Raw genomic sequence first — 20161 nt, 5'->3', positions numbered from 1 at the left:
GTTCTAAAACCACTAGCAATAAGATGGTATTAAAAGAATCATCCTCGTATGTTTGAAGTTTGATTTAAACTAGAGATTGAAATCGTATGTTTGTGGCACTCACCTGCTATTCGTGCATTTTTCGCATGCCATGAAAGGTTTTAAGAACTGAGCTCGTTGCATGCATACAACACAGATTCTGAATTTCAGAATGTATGAACTTTGGACAGAACCACACACACAGTTACTGAATTTCTGAACTTCGGACAGACAACCACACAGACAGTTTCTGAATTTCTGAACTCTGTTTGAAATATACTGATATACATAGGTGTTGCTAGCAACAATTATCCATCTAGCTGGTAGTCCCTTGCACACACATTATGACAACAAACAGAAGGCAGTTGTTGCATAATAGATTCAGGCTGGAGCTTCATCATGAGAAGAGAATGACTGCAGAACATAGACCGGGTCGCCGACCTTGATGATCCTTCCTTTGCCATTTGCTGAAAGGGATTCCTTGCAGACTAGATTTTGGCCAAAGAACACCTACAGCGATCGATAGAAAAGGATTGTCAGTCTTCAATGAATTAGGCCACCATTATAAAACCTGCTTCTTGAGCATGCTAAAGTAATAAGGTCACAGATAAGATGCCCATAATTGTCTGATGAGGAACAAAGAGAAGATTGTTTGCAAGAGATAATTGACTGCCGTTTATTTTTGTGGCTTGGACACAGAACTTCACCAGACCGAAATGTCCTCAGAGTTTCATTTGGTTCGATGCCAGGTGTCGCATTTTCTTGATCAACGTTAGGAACCTGAATCAGTCAACGAAGAAGCTGAGCAATGGTTTCTTTTGTGTTGTCTTGCAAAGTAAAGGGTGCACACCTTATTCTCAAATTTATTGGTTTCTATGTTTCCTAAAAAGTACGCCCATAGCAAATTAGGCTGTAATATCGCCGCAATCAGCAGTTAACTTACTTGAATTATTGCTATGCAGGACATAAGATTTTTTAAAAAATCCTGAATCATATAATTGTCGCTGATCTCATGATGAAAAGAAAATGAAGAAAGAATTAAGTGATCTCATATAATTTAGAATGAAATCCTAAATTGTGTGTGCGCAGCTGCTCTTTGGGTTATATGGAAACTAAGAAATGGTTTATGTTTTCAGGGAAAATGCTGGCGAGATGTGGAACCGGTGCTTGGATCGGTGGCAAGGATGTTGGAGGGATGGAAGATACTGCTCAAGGACGACAAGCGTACAGTGATGGAGGACTATATTGGGAAGCTAGAGCTGCTGGGAGCAAGAGTGCCGAGGATCATGGGCGCTATGGAGGGATCAAGTTTGGGAGTGTCCCGTCTACTCTGTCCCAGCAGGTCTCCAGCGCTGCGGATCAGGGAGGGGGTGAGCCCTTGCTTCCGCAAGTAGATGTCCTGTCGTTCGTTCCTTTGCCGGCTGCTGTCATGAGTGGCCCGGATTTTGAGCCTTCTAGTTGTGCGGGTGCGCCCTGTACGCTGTCCTAGCACTCTTGAACTCTTTTGTACGCTTTGTTCTGGTAATAAAGCCGGGGAAACCTTTTGTCTAAAAAAAATACACTGTTCGACATTCATAACAACAGGAATATCGGGTTAACGTCTTGAGCTACATCCATTATGGTACTAGTATGATTAAGCTAAGTGCCACATACCAGGAGCGCGTGAAGCAAAATGAGAAGCAACACTCTACATGCTTTATCACTTACGGATTTATAGTGTTAAAAATGGATCAGATAGGAATGCTAAAGACTCCAGGGGAGTAAATAATAACAGTATCACTGATCAGTATCTTTACCTGGCAGCAGTCGCGTAACCTGACACATATGAATGTTAGCCAGTTGGTCTTCACTGTTTTCCACAGATCCTCTGAGTATGGATGGCATCCATCCACTATAATACTGTCAAAAGATATCAGCTAGCTTCATAAGAAAGCGAGCACAGGCACAGCAGCTATAATTTGACAAGGATAGGTTAGTACTGCACTAAGCAACCTTACTAGTAGTCATCAATCACAGCAGATGACCCAAGCAAGAAATTCAGAAAGTACAAACTAGCACGCGATTTTTCTGCTCACTTTGCTCTGAAGCGATTCATCTGTACCGGCTCCTTAAGAATCTCGTTTAGCGCATCCAACGATCCCTGCAACAACCACAGTATTAAACGAGATTCTTAATACAGTGTATTCTTAAGGATAGGTTAGTACCACAGTATTCTTAAGGAGCCGGTACAGATGAATCATCGATTAGAGGATGGTACTGTAGCATCACTGTATTAAACGAGCCGGTACAGATGAATCTCGTTGGTTACTGTAGCATCACTGTTACAGTAACAACCACAGTACAGATTCTTAAGAATCTCGTTTAATACTGTGCGAGGCATCTAACGAGGCCTTTGACTGCGTGATTAGAGGATGGTTACTGTAGCATCACTGTAGCAAATCATCGATTAATTACCGTCATTAGATTCGTCGCGAAAAGTTACACCCATCCCTAAAAAGGTTTTGCAAATAGACTTCATTTAGTGCTTCATGCATGTGAGATTCTTTTTTCGGGAAGTGTGCGTGCTAGTTTTCTAGCACCCCACGGTGCCACGTCAGCGAAAACCGGCCACAAAACCACCCAAGGTTGTGTTTTAGACGGATTTAAGAGTACATGGTGTGTTTTGCCTGGTTTTGTGGTTTTAGGTTGTAATTTAGACTACCATGACAAGTATAAGGTTGTAATTTAGACTTTACCCAGTATTGAACTATTGCAGCAACGTTTGCAGAAATAATTTGTCCGGCAAACCTCTGAAGAATCTGAACACTACCTGGGAGGCTATCAGAATCGGGAAGGCATCAGCGAACATGACCTTGTAACCTTGAGCATAGTCGGGATCGGTCGGTCTAGTTTCCGAACCTGTAACAAATTCAGCAAGACAAGCATTCTCTGTATAAGTAGCAGAGACAGAAATGACGGGCCGTGTAAGCACCAGATCTTTCTGAATTGACTGACTGAACCTTCTTTGAAGCGCACCAGCCGGCTGGGCTTTCCTAGGTAGGCGGAGAACCACTCGGCCGCCTCAGTTCCTTCGTCGTGCGCGGAGCCGGACCAATCCCATACACCGACACCGTCGATCGTGGCGTGCTCGGCGCAGGGGCGGAGACGGGGGGGGGGCAGGGGCCTGGCGCCCCTATGGTCCCCAAATTTTCATTGGAAATTTTAATTTTGATTAAATTTTGATTAAATTTGTATGGTTGGCCCCCCTACAATGAAAAAAATGGCTTCCTGGCTCCGCCCCTGGCTCGGCGGCAGCAAGAGGGAAATTTTAATTTTGATTAAATTTTGATTAAATTTGTATGGTTGGCCCCCCCCTCAATGAAAAAAATGGCTTCCTGGCTCCGCCCCTGGCTCGGCGGCAGCAAGAGGGATCTTCAGAGGGTCCATTCCTGGCGCTCTGATAACTGCAAAATGAAGTGGTTCGAATGCACATAAAAGCGGCCCCTGAAAAGGAAACTGAACAAGGATCGGAGAATACCCATGTGGGAGCCTGGCGCCGGCTGCCAGTCCTCCTCGGCGGCGAAGGCCTCCGGCGGCATGTCGGCCTCGACGAGCGCGAGGCTGGGCTCCACCCTCTGCGTCACTGCCCGGCCTTTGGTGTTCACCACCATCCACTGCCGATCCCACCTGAAGCCTGCGCGCGCCAGGATCAGTGTCCGTGACCGTACCAGATCAGCTAGTGGCAATGGAGGCCGGAGGAGACCATGGCCATCTCGAACGGGCAAGGTGTTTTGGGGCTCTTTACCCCCTTTTCTTCTTAATGTATTGATGCGCAGTAGAGGTGACGGTGGCCTGGGGCACGGAGATGCCCCTGCAGGACTTGAGGGGGTATACGGTGATGGACCGCACCGTGGCCGCCGGCTCCGGCGACCCTCCGGCGCCGCCGACGAGGGAGGAGAGGAAGGAAGCAGCCTTCTCCATGGCCATGGGCTGCTTGCAGCCGCAGAGAGGCGGTCGAGGTGGTGCACGCAGGCAGAGGCAGATCGAGGAGACGAGGATGCGAGGAACTAGCTCACAGTGTGATATGTATGTAGATAGGTAGCGCAGGAAGCCAATTGTTGGGTCTGTGCCTACGTGCCATATCGTGTCGTGGACTCGCAGTCGCAGCTAGTCCTACTTGTTTGGGCGGCACGCATAGCAACTGTGCGGTGGCGGCAAAGGCCAATGCGTCCACTTTTTAAAACTGATGAGTCAATGGGCAGGTCGGGTTCATAGCAGCCAGTGACAACCTCTTGTCAGGTTCGGCGTCATTCCTGACGAACTGTGTGAGATTAATTAAAAACGGTCAGTAATTAAATAAGTAGACCACCATCCGAATGGTCCTACTAACAAGCACGTGCGAAAGCACCAGCCCAACAAATGCCATACACGAGAGATACACGGCGAGATCGGTAACGAGACAGCAATTCAGTAGTATATTTTTTCCCTCTCTCTGTCTCTCGAAACACAAAACATGTGTTGATTGAATCCGTGTACTGCTTGATTGATGCATCTGAATCTGCTCAATCTTTGTTCTTGTTTCACTCGCAAGATCCAACGGAAGATTCTTTTTTTGTCAGATTCAGCTCGTGTGGTGTGAACATGCACAAGATCCATCTCTTCTCGGACTGGGAATTTCATTCTTTTGGTTGTTGTATATTCTGAATTTTGCTAAAATTTGTGCTTCACCATGGGCATTGGACCCCGGGCCCCGGCAGCGCGAGCTCATGCCTCATGCGGGGCCCCTCCAGCTCGTGAGCTACTAACGAGCCGAGCTGACTTAAGCTACTAACGAGCCGAGCCGAGCCGAGCTGAGCCAGCTTGATACCCACCCCTACAACCAACATGTCTGAATATACCGGAAGCAAATCAATTTCAATCCTGTCGGATGCATATATACACGACGCAGCTCTGTCTGTAGCTGCTGTTCTTCTTTCGATCCTTGCAAGGAACCGCCAACCGAATCCAAGCCTGAAAAAGAAACGGCTTCAATCTGTACATGAACACTACATGAATCAGGCATGCGTGGTCATCTATCGTGCAGGTCTGCCGGACAGAGGGTACCGCAGCGCAAGATGCTCCTCTCTCCTGCAACCAAAGCCCATTTCCATCAGTCCAAATGCAGCTACGAGCTGTGGTCAGATCAGAAGAGCCTCTGAACAACAACTCGTGCGCAGAAAAATCAATGGTGCTGCGGTTCGGCAGCGGCTCAGCAGCAGGCCACTCACAGTGGGGAGGCGAGGCAGAGCAGCGTCAGGAGCATCGCCAGCGCGAGGCAGGCGAGGCCGACGACCACGTACCCGCGGCCGAGGAAGTCGTTCTTGCCTCCCAGCACGCCGGCGGTCGACAGCACCAGCGTCTTCTTCCCGCCGAAGCTGTACGTGTTGTAGTTGTTCTGCAGAGTCACCGTGATCAGCTCGTCGGCGTGGAGGTCCGCCTCGATCCTCCCGTACAGCTTCCGGAACGTTGGCAGCGCCGCGGTTCGCATCCAGACGATCAGGTCTTCCTGCCTGCTCAGCTGTTCAAGTTTGTATATAAATGTAGGTAATTACAACTCACAAAATATGAATCAGGGCTTTGCAAATACTGAAAGTTAGGACTAAAACTCCAAAAGTTAAGGAAGTCTTTGTTGAGTCCCACAGAACTTACAGGTATTCTTGGGTCAAGCGTGCCCCCACCAATCAGAGTCCCATTCTGAAAATTCCTCGGAAACACCTGCTTCCCAAAAATGTCCTCCCTTTCGCTCCTCCATGAAATGCCTCGCTTGTGAACCATCAGCACCTCATTGCCACGAGCGAAGCTGTACGTGTCGTTGAACAGGCTCCAAGCTACGAGTCCGCAGGGGACGACGGGGCTTCCATGCTCAGTAGCTTCAGGTTTGCATGACTGTCTGTTGTTGACCTCATTAGGACTTCTCAACTGTTCATCGCTGCGGCTCGTCAGATACCTGTGCTTCCCAATATATTTTTCTTCAATATACTAATTGTCTAAGATCAACAAAGCTTCCCTTGTCAGTAAAAATAGCAGCCACGTTTTTACCTTCTATGGTTCTGGTAAAACTTGTCGAGTTGATAATATATGTAGATTGGTTGCTTCATATCCTTAGGAACCTACATTCAAAGGGTAGTCTGCCATCCTATTAAAACTCCCTTTCAACTGAGAACAGAAAATGTTTCAAGTCTTTTTTTTACTTTCAGATGATAACAGTTTACCTTGAGAATCCTTGTGCAGGTCTTATCTATAGAAGGATTTTGGATATAGGCAATTTTGTTGTCAATCATGTATCGTGGTACACATGAAGTTTCATATTGATAGATCACTTCAACAACCTATTTAAAAGCAGTAAGTTAAACCAAATTTGATTTTTGAGAACCAGGTTCAGAGTACAGATTATATAATGTGCATCACAGCTCAAACTTACCCTATTTGATGCAGCAATGCAACCAAGGCCAATCGGGATAAAAACTATGCCCACAAACAAAAGTACAGGGATAACCTGATCACTCGGAGTTAGTTAGACATAATCATCACATATTGAATTTCCAAACCATGTTGAGAAAGAACTAAAAGATAAGGTACAATGACTAGACAATTGAACTTACTGTCTGAGGCGCCAGTATAGGCTTGCAAGCTGGAAGCTGCTGCTGAGTAAACGGATGATCTTCAAAATCAACAGAATATACTGAGATAAGTACTTGTTTCAAATTTAAACAACTAAGATAACACCATTAAATAAATTACTTTTAGGCTACTTCTAGCTTTATGAATACAAATTCACGATCCTCTAATCCTGGAAACAGAAAGGCAGTTTTCCAGTTTGCAGTACATCAAGTCCGTATTTGGTGACAATCTGTAAGAAAACAAGGTAGGCTCCTACATCCTGTTCGTGGGAGCAAAATCCCAGTCCTCAAATTACAACAATTCCGGATGGAGATAAAAATACAGAATTTCCCTTCTTTATATGAGGAGAGATTACACTGAGGCTTGTTGCGCTTCTTCATGGTGGCTACCAAGCCATCCTGGCTGGAGCTTGGTCCGGCAGCATCACCATTTGCCGGCGCCATTGCTGCCTGTGGTGAAGAAAGAGCCTTGATGAAGACTCCGTCCCTGCAAGCTGGAAGAGCTCAGTGCTCCCAAAATGTTAGATAGAAACAAATGGTGATGTAGTGGTTTCAGAAAGCTTCAGCAGGAGAGTACAAAAAAGAGGCAAGGCATTAATCAAGATTAGGAGTAGAGACGAAGCAAGGAACTAAAAGGATGGAGAGGCAACCTGTCCTTGAGAGCCTCTGAGGAACCAGAAAGGTAAGGATCACCTAACCCAACCGTCCACGTGACTTTCCTCCTGCTTCAGAAGACTTTGGTGGTTTCCACAGGATATTATTGGCTCAGTCTGTGTATCTGTATTCAATAAAAGAGGGGAACTAGCCAACGGAACATTGCTGGAGGCACTTCATAGGTATCACAGCCAACGCGCAACAGCCAAGGAATCCCAATGCAAGAAGTTTCATGGAGGTTTCATAAGTACAAGAAAGTTTTGTTGCCATTGATATTTCTACTGTCATAAAATAAATTTGAGCTTATTACATGGGTCCCACACAACAGCTCCAATTCGGCAATTCGCTCATAGTTTTGATAGAGTGGAACAGAAGAAGGTACAAAATTTACAGAACCACAGAGGCACAGACCATACATCAGGAAAGGAAAGTGCAATATGGAAAATATCAACCGAGCTAATAATAAGTATTCCAATGCCGGAATTTCATCTCCATCCAAGCTTTGGCTAGAAAAAACTTAATTGCCTACTTCAATTCCAATAAAACTAGATCAATTTTGAGCCGAACAGCTTCTGAGAGCAACATTCAGTACAAATTGTTGCAGTATATACATCTGAAGGAACACAATGTTGAGCAGTCAGAGACGCCATTGACAGATTGAACAAGAACATGCCATCCTCAGTATGCTAGTGCAGTGGAGCTCATGGTGAAATTCCTGCCATGTCCTTTCTATACCTAACTATCTCAACACCTAAATAGTCGACAATTCCTTGTACAGCAACATGAGGTTTCTTAACTTCAACCCGTACAGCAGATATTTGAGAGAACTTGAGCAATGTGGCACTTGCAATCCTGTGAGCCACTGACTCCAAAAGATTCTGAGATGGTCCTTCAACCACATCCTTGACAATTCTGCGGAGCATGGACACAGATCAGGACTTTGCTAACATGAAGGCACAAGTCAGGAAAGAGAATGTCAATAGAATCAAACTCTCAAGTCGCTGATCATACATACACAAACGTGGTTAGTGGTTACCTGTAAATATCTGTGTAACTAACTGTATCATATATGCTGTCAGTTTCACCAGCAATGCTCAGATCCATCCAAGCATCGGCGTCTACAGCGAACTTTTGGCCCAGTGTCTTTTCTTCTTGTTTCACTCCATGGAATCCGTGAAACTGCAAATCTCTAAGCACAAGCTTATCCTTGCCAATCAACTCCCTTTCAGCCATAAGAGGACCTAAAACATAGAAGAAGAAAAATTCATTGTGGCAGCACTCGCAGATGATTATGTTTAAGTTGTCTAGACGATTGAAAATGTCGGCGGAGGAAGTCAGCAGAACCACAAAGGCTCTGATCTTTCTAACCTGCAGCGCCTCTTGTCAATCGGCTGTGTTGGGACTTGGGAGCTGAAGGACGCCCTGTGAACCAAACTAAATTGGGGAGGTGGCTGTGTGACGGCAAGGAAGGGGCACAGGCTACCCCTGAATTTGCGCACTTGGGCAGATGTGCAGTCTGACGCGCCCACAAGGCAGGGGCCGACACAGCATAAGACATGGGTGTACCCGATAATTCTTGCAAACGAAATCCCACCCCGTAAACCCGGTAAACGCAAAAAAAAACCGTCACATCGAATGTTTCGACACATGCATGGAGTACTAAATAAAGTCTATTTACAAAACTTTTTGCATAGATGGGCTGTAAATCGCGAGACGAATCTAATGAGCCTACTTAATTTATGTTTTGCAACATTGATGCTACAGTAACCATCCGCTAATTATTGATTAATCATGAATTAATTAGCATCATTAGATTGGTCTCGCGATTTACAACCCATCTGTGCAAAAAGTTTTGTAAATAAACTTCATTTAGTACTTCAAATCAGCAAGATTCCAACACAAAAAGTTTTTGCGTTTCATCTAAATAGACCCTTAGTAGGTAATACGAGTATATTGTAACTGGGTTCAGATCCGAATACAAATAGTTTTGTTAGGGTTCGGGGTGCTCCGTCTCGCACAGCAAAAGGAAAGAGAAGGGGCGGGCATACCTGGAGGATGCGCTCGTCGCCGGCAAAAGGCTGGGCGAAGACAGGACAAATGGCGCCTCCGCTCGCCCAGGCAGCAAGCAGGAGGAGAATCTCAAGGCGCTGCCACACACTGCCAGCGTCTACACATTTTTCTCGTTCGTCCGAAGATCTTATCTTCTGCATATTGTGGTGGCAATATTCTGCAAATCTGCATGTGGCTCTGGTGTGGTGTGTAATGATATTGCATGGAGATGACGATTAGGCAACAACTCTGTATTAAACTGAATGGCAAGAAAACTAGGCAACAACTCTGTATTAAACTGAATGGCAAGAAAACCAGGCAACAACTCTGTATTAAAATGAATGACAGCAACTCTGTATTAAACAGTGGTTGGTTCATTGAACAGCAACTTCTGGCCATCTCAACTAGAAACAGAATCTATGAATCTTTGGTCAGAACTCACAAGGGCACATGTTGTACATTCATGCTTTTCACAGTATATCATCCCTCGTGTCACAGTGCTACAGGACCTAGAACAACATCTACCCATATAACTTTCAGTGCTAAAATTTAAGAATTTGAATCAACTACAGTTGTCTTAGCTGGACACAAGCCAGCCAGAGAGCCTTTCCTCTGGTTTTATCCGCATGGGGCAGGCTTTTATTGTATCTGGCTGTTGTCAAACTTAACTCAGCAGGACTTTCTAGCTTCCACCAACAGGCTCAGCGGAATTGAACCGGAAGAGAACAGGATCATCTCTGGAATGAACTTGGATCTAAGAGTGTCGAAACATGAGAGGCTTTACAAAGCAGAAACCCCAGATGCGTTATTTCTCGATTTGTTGCGTGGAGACCAAGCACATGGCATGAGAGGCTCCAATTGCAACAGAGATGACATGAGGAGGTCCCAAATCTTCATCACCGTCTCTGAGGAAATTGACCTTGACAGGGAGTGGCTGAACTTCTGGTAGACCAGGGACGCCTAACTGGCAGTCTCTTGCATTTCCCCACATGTACAAGTCACCTTTCTCTGCCCAGGCAAACAGAAGTTCAGGTGAATTGCTTATAGTGAGGAAATTTGATTACCCGCATATACCTTATAGGAAGCATGATGTTGAAGTACAATAAAGCAAAGCAGCCCAAGATCCACAAACTAAACTAACCCCATGCCACAAAGAAGTGTACCTTTACGCTGCAATATGTCTGGGAATCAGAATAGAATTGAGCAGCCTGTACTCTAGAGTAAGCACTAGGACTTCTTAAACATAATATACTAAAAGATAGAACAAACTGACATGAAAGAGACTTCATCTGTTGTATCTAAATTACAGGGTGTGTTACCAATATACAGACATAGTTTCTTCAACATCATACCATTTTTAATCTCTAGAATCAAATTCCAAATACAGAATCTAATTTAGTTTACATGTAACCAAGTGGTGGTGTATCTTCTGACATTGTCTGCTGATCATCAGAAGAGACATCTATTAGCTTTTCTAGACCAAGATTTTCTTTTGTAGAATATTTTTAGTCGGCTAAATAACAAACAATAGGTAAGTGAGACCAAGAACATGTCAAGAGTAACCAGTAGAGCAATGGGGTAGTGAACTAAGAGAAAAATTATCTAGATTTCACCTGATATAGCAGCAGAGGTCGATCCTCCACAGGCTATATAGACAATTCGCTCCTCAGATAAAGCTTTGATGGCAAGTGGGACTCTATGGTTTTGAAGGGTTGGATGTCCAAGTTGTCCATGCCCACCATGCCCCCAAGATAGAACTTCACCTTCATCTGTAAACAGTTTAACAGTGGTGAGATATTTCATAATAATGATATGGTGCAGCAGCCAATGTGTTGCTACAACTGCACTTTGAGATTAATAGTTAATACAGCTGAAATAAATCTCTTTTTAAATACATCGGGATTTATATTTGTGCCTGTAAGTTCTAAGAAAAGTTCATGAAAGCTGAGACTCTGCAGGTTCTAATAACTTACCAGTCAAAGCTAGAGAATGATATCCACCACATGCTACTTGGATTACATGGATATTTTTCAGACTAGGGACAAGCTGTGGTCTCCAATCACTGAAATTGCTTCCTCTACCCAGTTCGAAGTTTGAATTTGCTGGAAATGATAAACAATATGTAATTATTCAGCACATCACTAAATGAGAGGTGCAACCAAAACTCAAATATAATAAGTTCTCCTACAGTAGAAAATGAATGGATGCATTCCTTTGCCATCTAACTTGAAAGAACAGAATAAAAAAGTGCAGATTCTAGCATATGGCAATTGGAGAAGGAATGGATGCACATTCATTCAGGAATGTGTTGTCAATGCTAACATTAATTTGACACCTTAATGGGTCCATTTACAGGGTGGCCAAATGAAAGCAGCTTAACTGCTCTTTGGAGGCGATACCAAAGAACAAAGTCATCTGGTCTATGTCTGACAATGAAATGAAGGGTCTGGATATGCTAACAAACACTGACCACTGCTATGCCATCCAGAGAAAAACAATAAATATCAGTAATGTGTATGACAGTATGAGTTGTTAGATGATGTTTAGTCACAGCCTAACCTCCCCAACTCCATAGTTGCCCGTCTGAAGTCAGCGCCATTGTGAAGAAACCACCACAAGCTACAGCAGCAACTGGAACAGGCAATGAATTCACCTTGGAAGGAACACTGAGGGAGCCAGCTTCACCTGGACCACCTCCACTCCCAAGCCCCAGCCTTCCATCACCTTCATCACGACCCCAGGTGTAAAGTTCACCTGTTAACAAAGTGCAAGCAATTATCAAAGATGAGAAGTTTCAATTGCAGCAAGAGGCCAGAATGGCATGACATTACTGCCATCTGATTGCAAAGGATGGTATTGGATGATCCAAGACTATAGTTCAGCATTGAGAGTGAATCAGACCGACCTGAGTCAGTAATTGCTGCAGTATGCGCACCACTTGTAGCAATGTGCCTTATCTTCCCTTCCCAAGGGCCTTTCACTTGCCTTGGCAAAAGCTCTCTATGGTATACATAGTGCCCCAGAGCTCCAAATCCACCATAACCCCTGCAGACTACAGAAAACTGAGTGATGCAGCAGCCACATCGATCAAATGCAATGCATTCTTCGCACAATTCGTTCATGGAGTAATAATACATTTAGTTTCCACTAGTTAGACATCTAAACGGAGAAGTTTTTTTTTTGAGAGCAGAGAACTATTTTAGGGCAGGAGTACTAAAATTTTGAAGAGCAGTTTTCAAATCAGCAATGTGGCAGTTTCCTCACCAGGTGAAGACGTCACCGGCGGTGGTCAGCGCCGCGGAATGGATGCCGCCTAGCGCGAGGAGGCGGAGGTCCCGGAGATTGGGGTTGTGTCGGGGAACGAAAGCGGACGACTCGTCACCGAGGCCGAGGCGGCCGCCGTCGCCCTTGCCCCACACCCAGGCGCCTCCTTCCACGAGGAGCGCGGAGTGGAAGAGCCCGCAGGAGATCCCCACCTCCAAGCCAGACGTCTCCCCCTCGGAAGGGAGGCGTCCGGGGGTGGGCGCGAGTCGCGGGTCTGAATCGGGGAGAAGGAGGTGGGCGACGGGCGACGGGTAGAGGCGGCGCTCCTCCTTGCCGCCGCCGAGCTGGCCGGACGCGCCACGGCCCCACGAGAGGAGAGAGAATGGGGTGGTTCCGTTAGAGTAGAGGGTCGGAGTGGCATTCGAGGCTGACGAGGTGGAGAAGAGGCGGCGGTGTGGGAGGAAGCGGCGGAACATGGCCGGCGGCGGCGGCGGCGCGTTGGGCCTGTGAGAGACGAAGCGGAGTTGCGGAGGGGAGGACACGACTACTAATATGGAATCGGGTTTACGGGTGGGAACCCGTTAATTTCCTAGTGCCCGTTTAAAACTATCAGGTTAACGGGCGCGTCCAACCTCTTCCCTTTGCCACCGCACCAAGGGAGGTCGGCGAGAGCAGCTGGCAGCCGCGGAAGCCATGGCGAACAAGACAACGGCGGCGACCTCCTGGCGGTGGCGGCTTCTGCTTCTGCTCCTCGTCGCCGTGGCTGCCCTATGCTGGATTCCCCCGGCGATCGCAGCGGCGGCGGCGGCGGCCGCCGCATCGAGCGCCAACGGAGCGCGGAGGTCGCTGCTCGGCTTCGTGGAGGCACAGGGGAACGCCTCCTACCAGTGCACGCCCTCGGGGCCCTGCATCCCCTGCCAGTACTCTGAGAAGGTTGGGCGATTCTCTCTTCTTCTGTGCCCAACGGAACACATTCTATCGGGATTTCGCATTGGGAAAAAATCGATCTTGTTAGGTGACGCAAGAAGATTGTGTTAGATTTCGTCGTTCCAATATGACCTGGGGATCGCGGATATCTCCTTGTTCTGTTTTTAATGTGGCTTATGTGATTCGTGTTCCTGGGTTAGAGTTATATAAGTTTGCCATGAAAAGTTCCGAAAAGTTCAGATCTTGCTTGATGTTAACTGAAAAATAGGACCACTATTTGCTACAAATGTATGTTCTTTTGGGTACTTCCATCTAGTTTACCTAGTAATTTGTTTCCAGGCAGTGATTATTGATTAAGATCAGGTCGTAGTTAGGACGCAATTTACTGCAGAGTGTCTCGCCCTATTGAGGTAGCATCCACAAAGATGAACACAAAATAAGGTAGCACGGAGAAGGCTTTAATTATCTAGTGATGTTTAGTTATTCTCATTAGTAATTGAATAATTTACACAATGACAATTAGGTTAAGTGATTTACGGATTTATTTGACTTATTAATGTACAACTTCGCTTCAGGCCTCAGGTTATATGGGCGAGGTAGATATGTAAGGATAATATTGATATTGCTAATTATGCTTCATTGGTAAAATTATTGACAACACTGGTCTTTCCGCTAGAGGCCTGTTCGCTTGGAACTGTTATATAGCTAGATGCCTAGATACTTTTATGCTGCCCTTTTCTAGATGTCATAGATTACAAACTTTTTCTACTTCTATAGGATTAGATAAGTGCTTATACTCTCTCATATAAATTATTTCGTTTGTTTTATTGCCAAAACAATCTTCCTGTGAAAGTTATTTGATTTTCAGAAAAGATATTACAGATTGAACATTGATTTGCATTGAAAGTATATGACCTTAGTAATGTCCCATAATTTTTTCGAACCTAGATTCCTTTGGGTGCTTAGTGAGGCTGATTTTTCGTCTTATCTGTAAAAAAAATGGTAGCCTACTTTTACATCGGTATTTTTTTTTATGATGGAACATGATTTGCTCAGAATAGAGATGAATTTTCCATGATCAGTAAGCATATGTTGATATTTTTTCCCTAGGAAACTTCAGTTGGATAAACATATGCGCATTGTGGGAGACAGTCAGAATCTCCTCGCTTGCCGCACTAGCAACAACAGATCTAAAGCTGCTCCTTTTTGTATCTTTTTAATTGAGTTGACATTTAGCAGATATCAAGCCTGGGTTCAGATTACAGTTTACAACCATTTTAGTGTCGGCAACTGAAATGGTAGCGTGAGTTTTTTCCCATCATACTGTCCTGACAGTAACATATCATTTTTTTTCAGAATGATGAAAAGTACAGCTGTAGCGAAACTGGCTACCGCCTGCCCTTGAAATGTGTACAAGCGCAAAATGGTACAAAAGAAGGAAACACGAGCAAGCAGAGGAAGATATTGGATGATGCATCCACATCAGGTGACACGAAATCCAAATCAGGTGGCACAAAATCCACATCAGGTGGCACAAAACCCACATCAGGTGGCCCAAAGCATTATACTACTTACAGGAGTTGTGTGCCATTGGAGGGTGAAGAGAAGTTATCTTTTCTTGGTTTTGAGGTATTATTAAAATTGCAAAAATTCTCTTTTACTAGTACAGAGATTGCAGGGCTGTCTGTCATGTTTTTTTTTTGTTTGCTGTAGTGTAACTTTTCTACTAATGCTAATAACGCAGAGAAAAAAAATAAGTGAAGAACAGGCAGTGAGAAAGCAGGTGGAAAAAAATTGTGAAATAGTGTTAATAAATTGAGAAACAGCTCTGCATATATCGTATTTGCAAAACTGGCCTCTGCATCCCATCCTTAAATAAGAGCTCGCACACTAAACCTTTCTTCTCAGTTTGCAACAGTAGATATCTATAAATTTTATATAAATTGCAAAGACTTGCAAAATTGAAGGATCCCAGTAAAAGGACAGTCTGTGTGCCCTGAAAATGCAAAGCATGTGTTTAACCCGTCTAGCACATGCTTGTTCCTTCGGCACTAAAATTTCACATCCTATTGATGGCTTGTGTTCTTTTTAATCTTCATTTGTCAATGAGAATCCAATAAAAAGATCCATTCTTTTGCAGGTAATAATGGCTGGGATGTTGCTAGTAAGCGGCCCATTTGTATATTATCGGAAACGGCGTACAAATCTTATGCAGGGGGCTGCAAGAATCCCAACGAGTCCTCCGAGGTTCTAGCACAGATGATAAAACTGATTTGGAGCTTTAAGCTCACTTGGTGCATCTTTCTTATGGTGCCTTTTCTCTGTCATTGTATTACTGTATTCACACATGTAATTTTGGAAGAGGCAAAGTGCTTGTTAGTTCTCACAGGAGTAGAAAACCACAGTGGCTAGTCTCATTGTGCCTTGCTTTCTTTGAATCCAGTCTCATGTATTATATATAAAATTTATCATTTTGTTACCCCGAAGAAGTTGACCTAGCCAAGGAACAACTTTGTCGCTGTCGATCGATTGTATACTTTCTGCCTCAATGCAAAAGTGAGTGTTATCCTGACAATAGGTAGGTTGGACTTGCGAAATTGCATTTCTCTGGGATGATATCGTACAGAGATCTATTTTCTGAATAAATCATTCGTAAGCACGTACAGAGAGTCAAACCATCTTAAAGTTTGACCAAAATTATAGAGAGAAATATAAAAATTTATGACATCAAATAGGTGCACTATGAAAATATAGCTAACAAAGAATCTAATGATACTTAATTTGTATCATAATTCATAAATATTATTATCTTGTCATATAAATTTGGTCAAACTTAAAAAACTTGGACTCTCTAAGATTTTTGGAATGACTTCTAATTTGGAACGGAGGGAGTATGCTACTTTATTTTTCTTGTATTCACATAAAGTGCTGAGACCTATGTTATTCATGTTTAATAGAGATTCACATGGTAACAATTTTGAAAGTTGAATCTGGGTGTTAGAAATGTCAAATGTGGTGGGTGCAGTTGATGAGTTTATTTCATACTTTGAATTAGGCAATTCACCAAACCTCCAAGAAAAAACTTAATGTTCTTTTCAAGTTCATGCATTTCGAACAAGGACCTAATCAGACCAGCAGCAGTAGCTAGACTTATATTTCCTTCAAAAAACCCCCAAATGGTAATGTTATGCAATTAGAGAAATCAGCAGGGACCTTTGTGCCAAAACGCCGTCCACAGCACAATTCCCCATCGAGACATCGACCCGTCCGCACGAGTCACTGCCAGGGTTTTAAAATCCGACCGGACCGGCCTAACCGCCGCCCTCCGGTACCGGTTTACCGGACCGGTTAGGCCGGTAACCGGTGGAAACCGGTTGAATTCAAATCCAAATTCAAATAAATTCAAAAACTCCCATGCAACCGGTTCCGACCGGTTTACCGGCCGGTTTGACCGGTTTACCGGCCGGTTTTACTGGTTTACCGGTCGGTTTGACCGGTTTGAAATTCAAAAGCTCCCGTGCAACCGGTTTACCGGCCGGTTTGACCGGTTTACCGACCGGTTTGACCGGTTTACCGGCCGGTTTGACCGGTTTGATCGGTGGGCCTTCATGGGCCGGCCCATTTTTTTCTTTTTCTTTTTTGATTTAACTTTAAATTCCCACAAACTATACTAAATGAATGAATTTTTGAGAAAATTTGACACCATTAGATTCATCACACCTTGAAGTATTTTTAGGAATTTTTTGGAATTTTTTCATTTTTTGAATTCAAATTTAAAATTTGAATTTTGGCTGGTTGGGTACCGGCCGAAACCAGAACCGGACCGGACCGGTTTGACCGGTAACCGGTCAAACCGGACCGGTTCCCACCGGTTAGGTTAACCTTGGTCACTGCTCGGCACGGTCAGGTTCGCCCCCGCACCTCGCACCCCCGATCTGATTGAATCCGAGCAGGAGCAGCGCCGGCGGCGGCGATGGGCGGCGACCATGGCGGCGGGCACGGGGGCGGCGACTTCCGCCAGAAGGTGTGGAGCATGACGGGAGGGCCCTACTGCCGCCCCGTCCACTGGCGCCGCAACACAGCCATCGCCATGTTCGGTGTCTTCCTCGTCTGCATCCCCATCGCCATGAAGTCCGCCGAGCTTGAGGTATGCATGCGCATCCTCGTCATCCAGGTTCCTCTGCTCCTGTTACCTCTTCTCCTCCCTGGGCGGATTGTGGATTTGAGCTGACCCCTACTCTAGCCTAGAGATTAGATCTGTGGCCAACGAGTATTTACGCGGCTGGTAAAATTTCTCGTCGTTGGAACCAGGAACAGCTTATTCATTGTACACAGCGTACATATCAGAATGTGGAAGCGCTGGCTAATTCGTTAATCGGGTACTGTTGCTCTTAATTTGGCTGTAGAACTCAAAACCTGTGGGTTACATTTGGGCATTACCTGTCATCCTGGTCGACGTACCCTTAACATTGATTTAGTTTTGCCATGGAATACAATTTCAGAATGTCTTTACTTCATTCGAGTGGGTTCGTTAGAATGCTATATAATGCAAAAAGAAGAAGCGAAGCCCTGGAATTTCCTTGCTTTTGTGAAATGATTGGTATTTACATAGTGACGAGCGTGCTTGTTTTCATTTGACGACTTGCTTAGTCACATTTTAATCAGGTAGGCACTACATTTGCACACCGATGCTAGTGGGTTAAATGATACCTTTAAGTTATTTTACTAAAATTCTCTTATGGTCATGATGCATGCTCTCTAGATAGCTATGTAAGGGGGGTATCTAGGCTGATGGAGGGGAAAGTGGATAGGGGAGTTTGATGCTACTATTTCTTTTTAGATGGTATATTGCCTGCTTTTATAGAAAGCAAAGATGTTCACATGTACTAGTTTATCTGGGGTTACCAGCTTCTTTGATACATCTCAAAAGGCTCCTAAAACCAACAACTAACAGATTTTTAAGTGACACAGCTTCTGATTTTCAGAATATATGTTCATCAAATGGCAATTGAGGCAGTGTACTGGTCCGCACATCCTCTTAGCTTCTGATTCTGAAGAACTTCATCTAAGCATTCATGGTCCAGAGCTTTCGTTTGCCACCTGTGTCCTTAAGCCTGTGAACTGCTATTTCATACAGAACTGACTTGGCAGGGAAAATGTGTGGAAGTCTTGGTGCAAGTAATCTACACAAAGGACTTCAGAATGCAAGCTATTTGTTGAATATGCAGCTAACCATCCAACACTGCAAGTGTTTCTTGTAATTCATCTAAGCTCATGGTTGAACCTCTTTCACCTGGATGCCATCCTGCTTCCCACCCATCTAACGCCTGCGCTTTTGAACACCCACAAAAGTTGGTTGAATGGTGACCTTGTGACCTTGTTACAGTATCATGTAAATCATTTTGAGAAAAAAAAAAGCATTCACCAGCAAGTTAAATGGAGCATTTGGGGATTTCTAGCAGGGCCATAAGGATTTTAGGCTAGTTATAGTTGGCATGGGGCTGCTCTCCCTCAACATGTAGGTACTCTAGTGTGGCTTAGGGTACATAATTTACCTACTTTTTTGAAATTGTTATATGGATGTTTGCCACTGTTATATATGCTGGATGCTTCACACATGTCTTAAATGGCAGTTGCTGCTATTGTGTACCTATGAGGATGTGTTATTTGAAATGCTAAATTGAGTTTGAGTCACTCCCCTGAATAATGTGATGTGATAAAACTGAGCAGAGTCACTCCTCTGGGAAAATGTACTACGTTTGTGCTACTTCTTGTTGACACCTGTCAAGCATGCCACAAAGGTTACAGGGTATCTGTTATATGATATTCTGTATGGCAATTCCTTAAATTTATTCTTTTCACATTTTAGAACAATCTTAGATATCTCATTACTAACTTTACATAAAGCAGGCTAATAACATGATTTCATGCTAAATAAACACCTCCTTGATTGAAATTATCTACACATATGATATGATACAGCTAGACTTGCTGCCTTTGTAATATGGATCAGATTCTTGAGTTGGCCTTATTTGTTCAGCCTTGAGCCCTGTTGCTAAGAGGCAGGTAGAAAGACTTAATTTGCTCATAGTTTTTGTTTTACAATAGTTTGTGGAAGTCACATTTTTGAATTCTAACAAATGTAATGCTTTTATGCAGCAACGCCCCCATCATCCGGTCCGGCCAATCCCATCGCAACTGTGGTGCAAAAACTTTGGCAAGAAGGAGTACTGAAGAAGCTTCCAGCTAGCATGGAGTGGGGCACGTTGCTTTTGCCTTCTTTTTGTCAAAACTTGTGCTCAGATAATGCTGGATGAAGTGTTATGAGCATATTCTAGAACGCTTCATGTAATGTCTTCTGACTTTTTTGTTTATTATGCCGTGAGGAGTGCATGCTGGACTCAAATAAACTGTGATTCATAAGCCTCAGATAATTTACTTAAGGTTGATGCTATGAATGTTGACATGGCAGTTTGGCCTTGCACACTTACTGTTGAAGTTCCTTCTTGTATGTGTGATGATATATTGCTATGCTTCCAGTTCGTTTCAAAGATGAATCTACTTGAAATCTAGTTTGATAGGTTTGCGAACATGAAACACTTCTTTATTGA

The 20161-nt window shown here is 44.3% G+C and overlaps 6 protein-coding genes across 9 annotated transcripts; 2 read left to right on the top strand and 4 right to left on the bottom strand.

Moving 5' to 3' along the window:
• Positions 1 to 215: 215 nt before the first annotated feature.
• Positions 216 to 3204, bottom strand: LOC120695483 (mitochondrial amidoxime reducing component 2-like; the record flags this gene model as incomplete). Its single annotated transcript, XM_039978719.1, has 4 exons — positions 216 to 1917; positions 2094 to 2158; positions 2828 to 2916; positions 3018 to 3204. Coding segments are annotated over 4 exons (510 nt in total), but the record flags the coding sequence as incomplete, so codon positions are not given.
• Positions 3205 to 4453: 1249 nt separating this feature from the next.
• Positions 4454 to 7454, bottom strand: LOC120687060 (putative ALA-interacting subunit 4). Of its 2 annotated transcripts, XM_039969151.1 has the most exons (9): positions 7307 to 7454; positions 7013 to 7150; positions 6639 to 6697; positions 6458 to 6532; positions 6249 to 6365; positions 6076 to 6146; positions 5686 to 5983; positions 5265 to 5554; positions 4454 to 5124 (listed from the first exon to the last, which is right to left on the bottom strand). In XM_039969151.1, the coding sequence occupies exons 2-9, from the start codon at positions 7098 to 7100 to the stop codon at positions 5070 to 5072; spliced, it is 1053 nt and encodes a 350-aa protein (XP_039825085.1). In that variant the 5' UTR covers positions 7101 to 7150; positions 7307 to 7454; the 3' UTR covers positions 4454 to 5069. The 2 variants fall into 2 exon arrangements, with proteins under 2 accessions (XP_039825085.1, XP_039825084.1); XM_039969150.1 differs by lacking the exon at positions 7307 to 7454 and having other exon boundaries at positions 7013 to 7300.
• A 277-nt stretch (positions 7455 to 7731) lies between these two features.
• LOC120687102 (dihydroneopterin aldolase 1-like) lies at positions 7732 to 9505 on the bottom strand. Of its 3 annotated transcripts, XM_039969155.1 has the most exons (4): positions 9359 to 9495; positions 8679 to 8885; positions 8347 to 8551; positions 7732 to 8222 (listed from the first exon to the last, which is right to left on the bottom strand). In XM_039969155.1, the coding sequence occupies exons 2-4, from the start codon at positions 8866 to 8868 to the stop codon at positions 8012 to 8014; spliced, it is 606 nt and encodes a 201-aa protein (XP_039825089.1). In that variant the 5' UTR covers positions 8869 to 8885; positions 9359 to 9495; the 3' UTR covers positions 7732 to 8011. The 3 variants fall into 3 exon arrangements, with proteins under 3 accessions (XP_039825089.1, XP_039825091.1, XP_039825090.1); XM_039969157.1 differs by lacking the exon at positions 8679 to 8885 and having other exon boundaries at positions 9359 to 9505; XM_039969156.1 differs by lacking the exon at positions 9359 to 9495 and having other exon boundaries at positions 8679 to 8955.
• Positions 9506 to 9662: 157 nt separating this feature from the next.
• LOC120687043 (RCC1 domain-containing protein RUG3, mitochondrial-like) lies at positions 9663 to 13144 on the bottom strand. The gene is made up of 6 exons (XM_039969149.1): positions 12624 to 13144; positions 12265 to 12404; positions 11919 to 12113; positions 11333 to 11461; positions 10973 to 11128; positions 9663 to 10367 (listed from the first exon to the last, which is right to left on the bottom strand). Exons 1-6 carry the CDS (start codon positions 13097 to 13099, stop codon positions 10165 to 10167), a joined length of 1299 nt encoding a protein of 432 aa, XP_039825083.1. The 5' UTR covers positions 13100 to 13144; the 3' UTR covers positions 9663 to 10164.
• Positions 13145 to 13247: 103 nt separating this feature from the next.
• On the top strand, positions 13248 to 16084 carry LOC120687086. Its single transcript, XM_039969152.1, has 3 exons — positions 13248 to 13556; positions 14907 to 15179; positions 15691 to 16084. Exons 1-3 carry the CDS (start codon positions 13317 to 13319, stop codon positions 15802 to 15804), a joined length of 627 nt encoding a protein of 208 aa, XP_039825086.1. The 5' UTR covers positions 13248 to 13316; the 3' UTR covers positions 15805 to 16084.
• Positions 16085 to 16777: 693 nt separating this feature from the next.
• LOC120687138 lies at positions 16778 to 20061 on the top strand. Its single transcript, XM_039969158.1, has 3 exons — positions 16778 to 16825; positions 17437 to 17697; positions 19710 to 20061. The coding sequence occupies exons 2-3, from the start codon at positions 17524 to 17526 to the stop codon at positions 19782 to 19784; spliced, it is 249 nt and encodes an 82-aa protein (XP_039825092.1). The 5' UTR covers positions 16778 to 16825; positions 17437 to 17523; the 3' UTR covers positions 19785 to 20061.
• The last annotated feature ends 100 nt before the right edge of the window (positions 20062 to 20161 follow it).

Source organism: Panicum virgatum, chromosome 2K (genome assembly GCF_016808335.1).
Source record: "Panicum virgatum strain AP13 chromosome 2K, P.virgatum_v5, whole genome shotgun sequence".
In the NCBI taxonomy this organism is placed as follows: Eukaryota; Viridiplantae; Streptophyta; class Magnoliopsida; order Poales; family Poaceae; genus Panicum; species Panicum virgatum.
The sequence above is the reverse complement of the archived record's forward strand: the minus strand, read 5'-3'. Positions and strand labels throughout refer to the sequence as shown.

Excerpts from the sequence above, each read along its gene's own strand:
- LOC120687086 (XM_039969152.1), top strand. The coding sequence starts at position 13,317 with ATGGCGAACAAGACAACGGCGGCGACCTCCTGGCGGTGGCGGCTTCTG. Across the intron at positions 13,557-14,906 it reads CCTGCCAGTACTCTGAGAAG|AATGATGAAAAGTACAGCTG; the intron begins GTTGGGCGATTC and ends ATTTTTTTTCAG. Across the intron at positions 15,180-15,690 it reads TATCTTTTCTTGGTTTTGAG|GTAATAATGGCTGGGATGTT; the intron begins GTATTATTAAAA and ends ATTCTTTTGCAG.
- LOC120687138 (XM_039969158.1), top strand. The coding sequence starts at position 17,524 with ATGGGCGGCGACCATGGCGGCGGGCACGGGGGCGGCGACTTCCGCCAG. Across the intron at positions 17,698-19,709 it reads TGAAGTCCGCCGAGCTTGAG|CAACGCCCCCATCATCCGGT; the intron begins GTATGCATGCGC and ends GCTTTTATGCAG.
- LOC120687102 (XM_039969155.1), bottom strand. The coding sequence starts at position 8,868 with ATGTCTTATGCTGTGTCGGCCCCTGCCTTGTGGGCGCGTCAGACTGCA. Across the intron at positions 8,552-8,678 it reads ATTGACAAGAGGCGCTGCAG|GTCCTCTTATGGCTGAAAGG; the intron begins GTTAGAAAGATC and ends TCTATGTTTTAG. Across the intron at positions 8,223-8,346 it reads AGTTACACAGATATTTACAG|AATTGTCAAGGATGTGGTTG; the intron begins GTAACCACTAAC and ends CATGCTCCGCAG.
- LOC120687043 (XM_039969149.1), bottom strand. The coding sequence starts at position 13,099 with ATGTTCCGCCGCTTCCTCCCACACCGCCGCCTCTTCTCCACCTCGTCA. Across the intron at positions 12,114-12,264 it reads TGCAGCAATTACTGACTCAG|GTGAACTTTACACCTGGGGT; the intron begins GTCGGTCTGATT and ends CTTTGTTAACAG. Across the intron at positions 11,462-11,918 it reads GCAACTATGGAGTTGGGGAG|CAAATTCAAACTTCGAACTG; the intron begins GTTAGGCTGTGA and ends TATCATTTCCAG.
- LOC120687060 (XM_039969151.1), bottom strand. The coding sequence starts at position 7,100 with ATGGCGCCGGCAAATGGTGATGCTGCCGGACCAAGCTCCAGCCAGGAT. Across the intron at positions 6,698-7,012 it reads GAAGCGCAACAAGCCTCAGT|ATCATCCGTTTACTCAGCAG; the intron begins GTAATCTCTCCT and ends TTGATTTTGAAG. Across the intron at positions 5,125-5,264 it reads CTCTGCCTCGCCTCCCCACT|GAGAGAGGAGCATCTTGCGC; the intron begins GTGAGTGGCCTG and ends CTTTGGTTGCAG.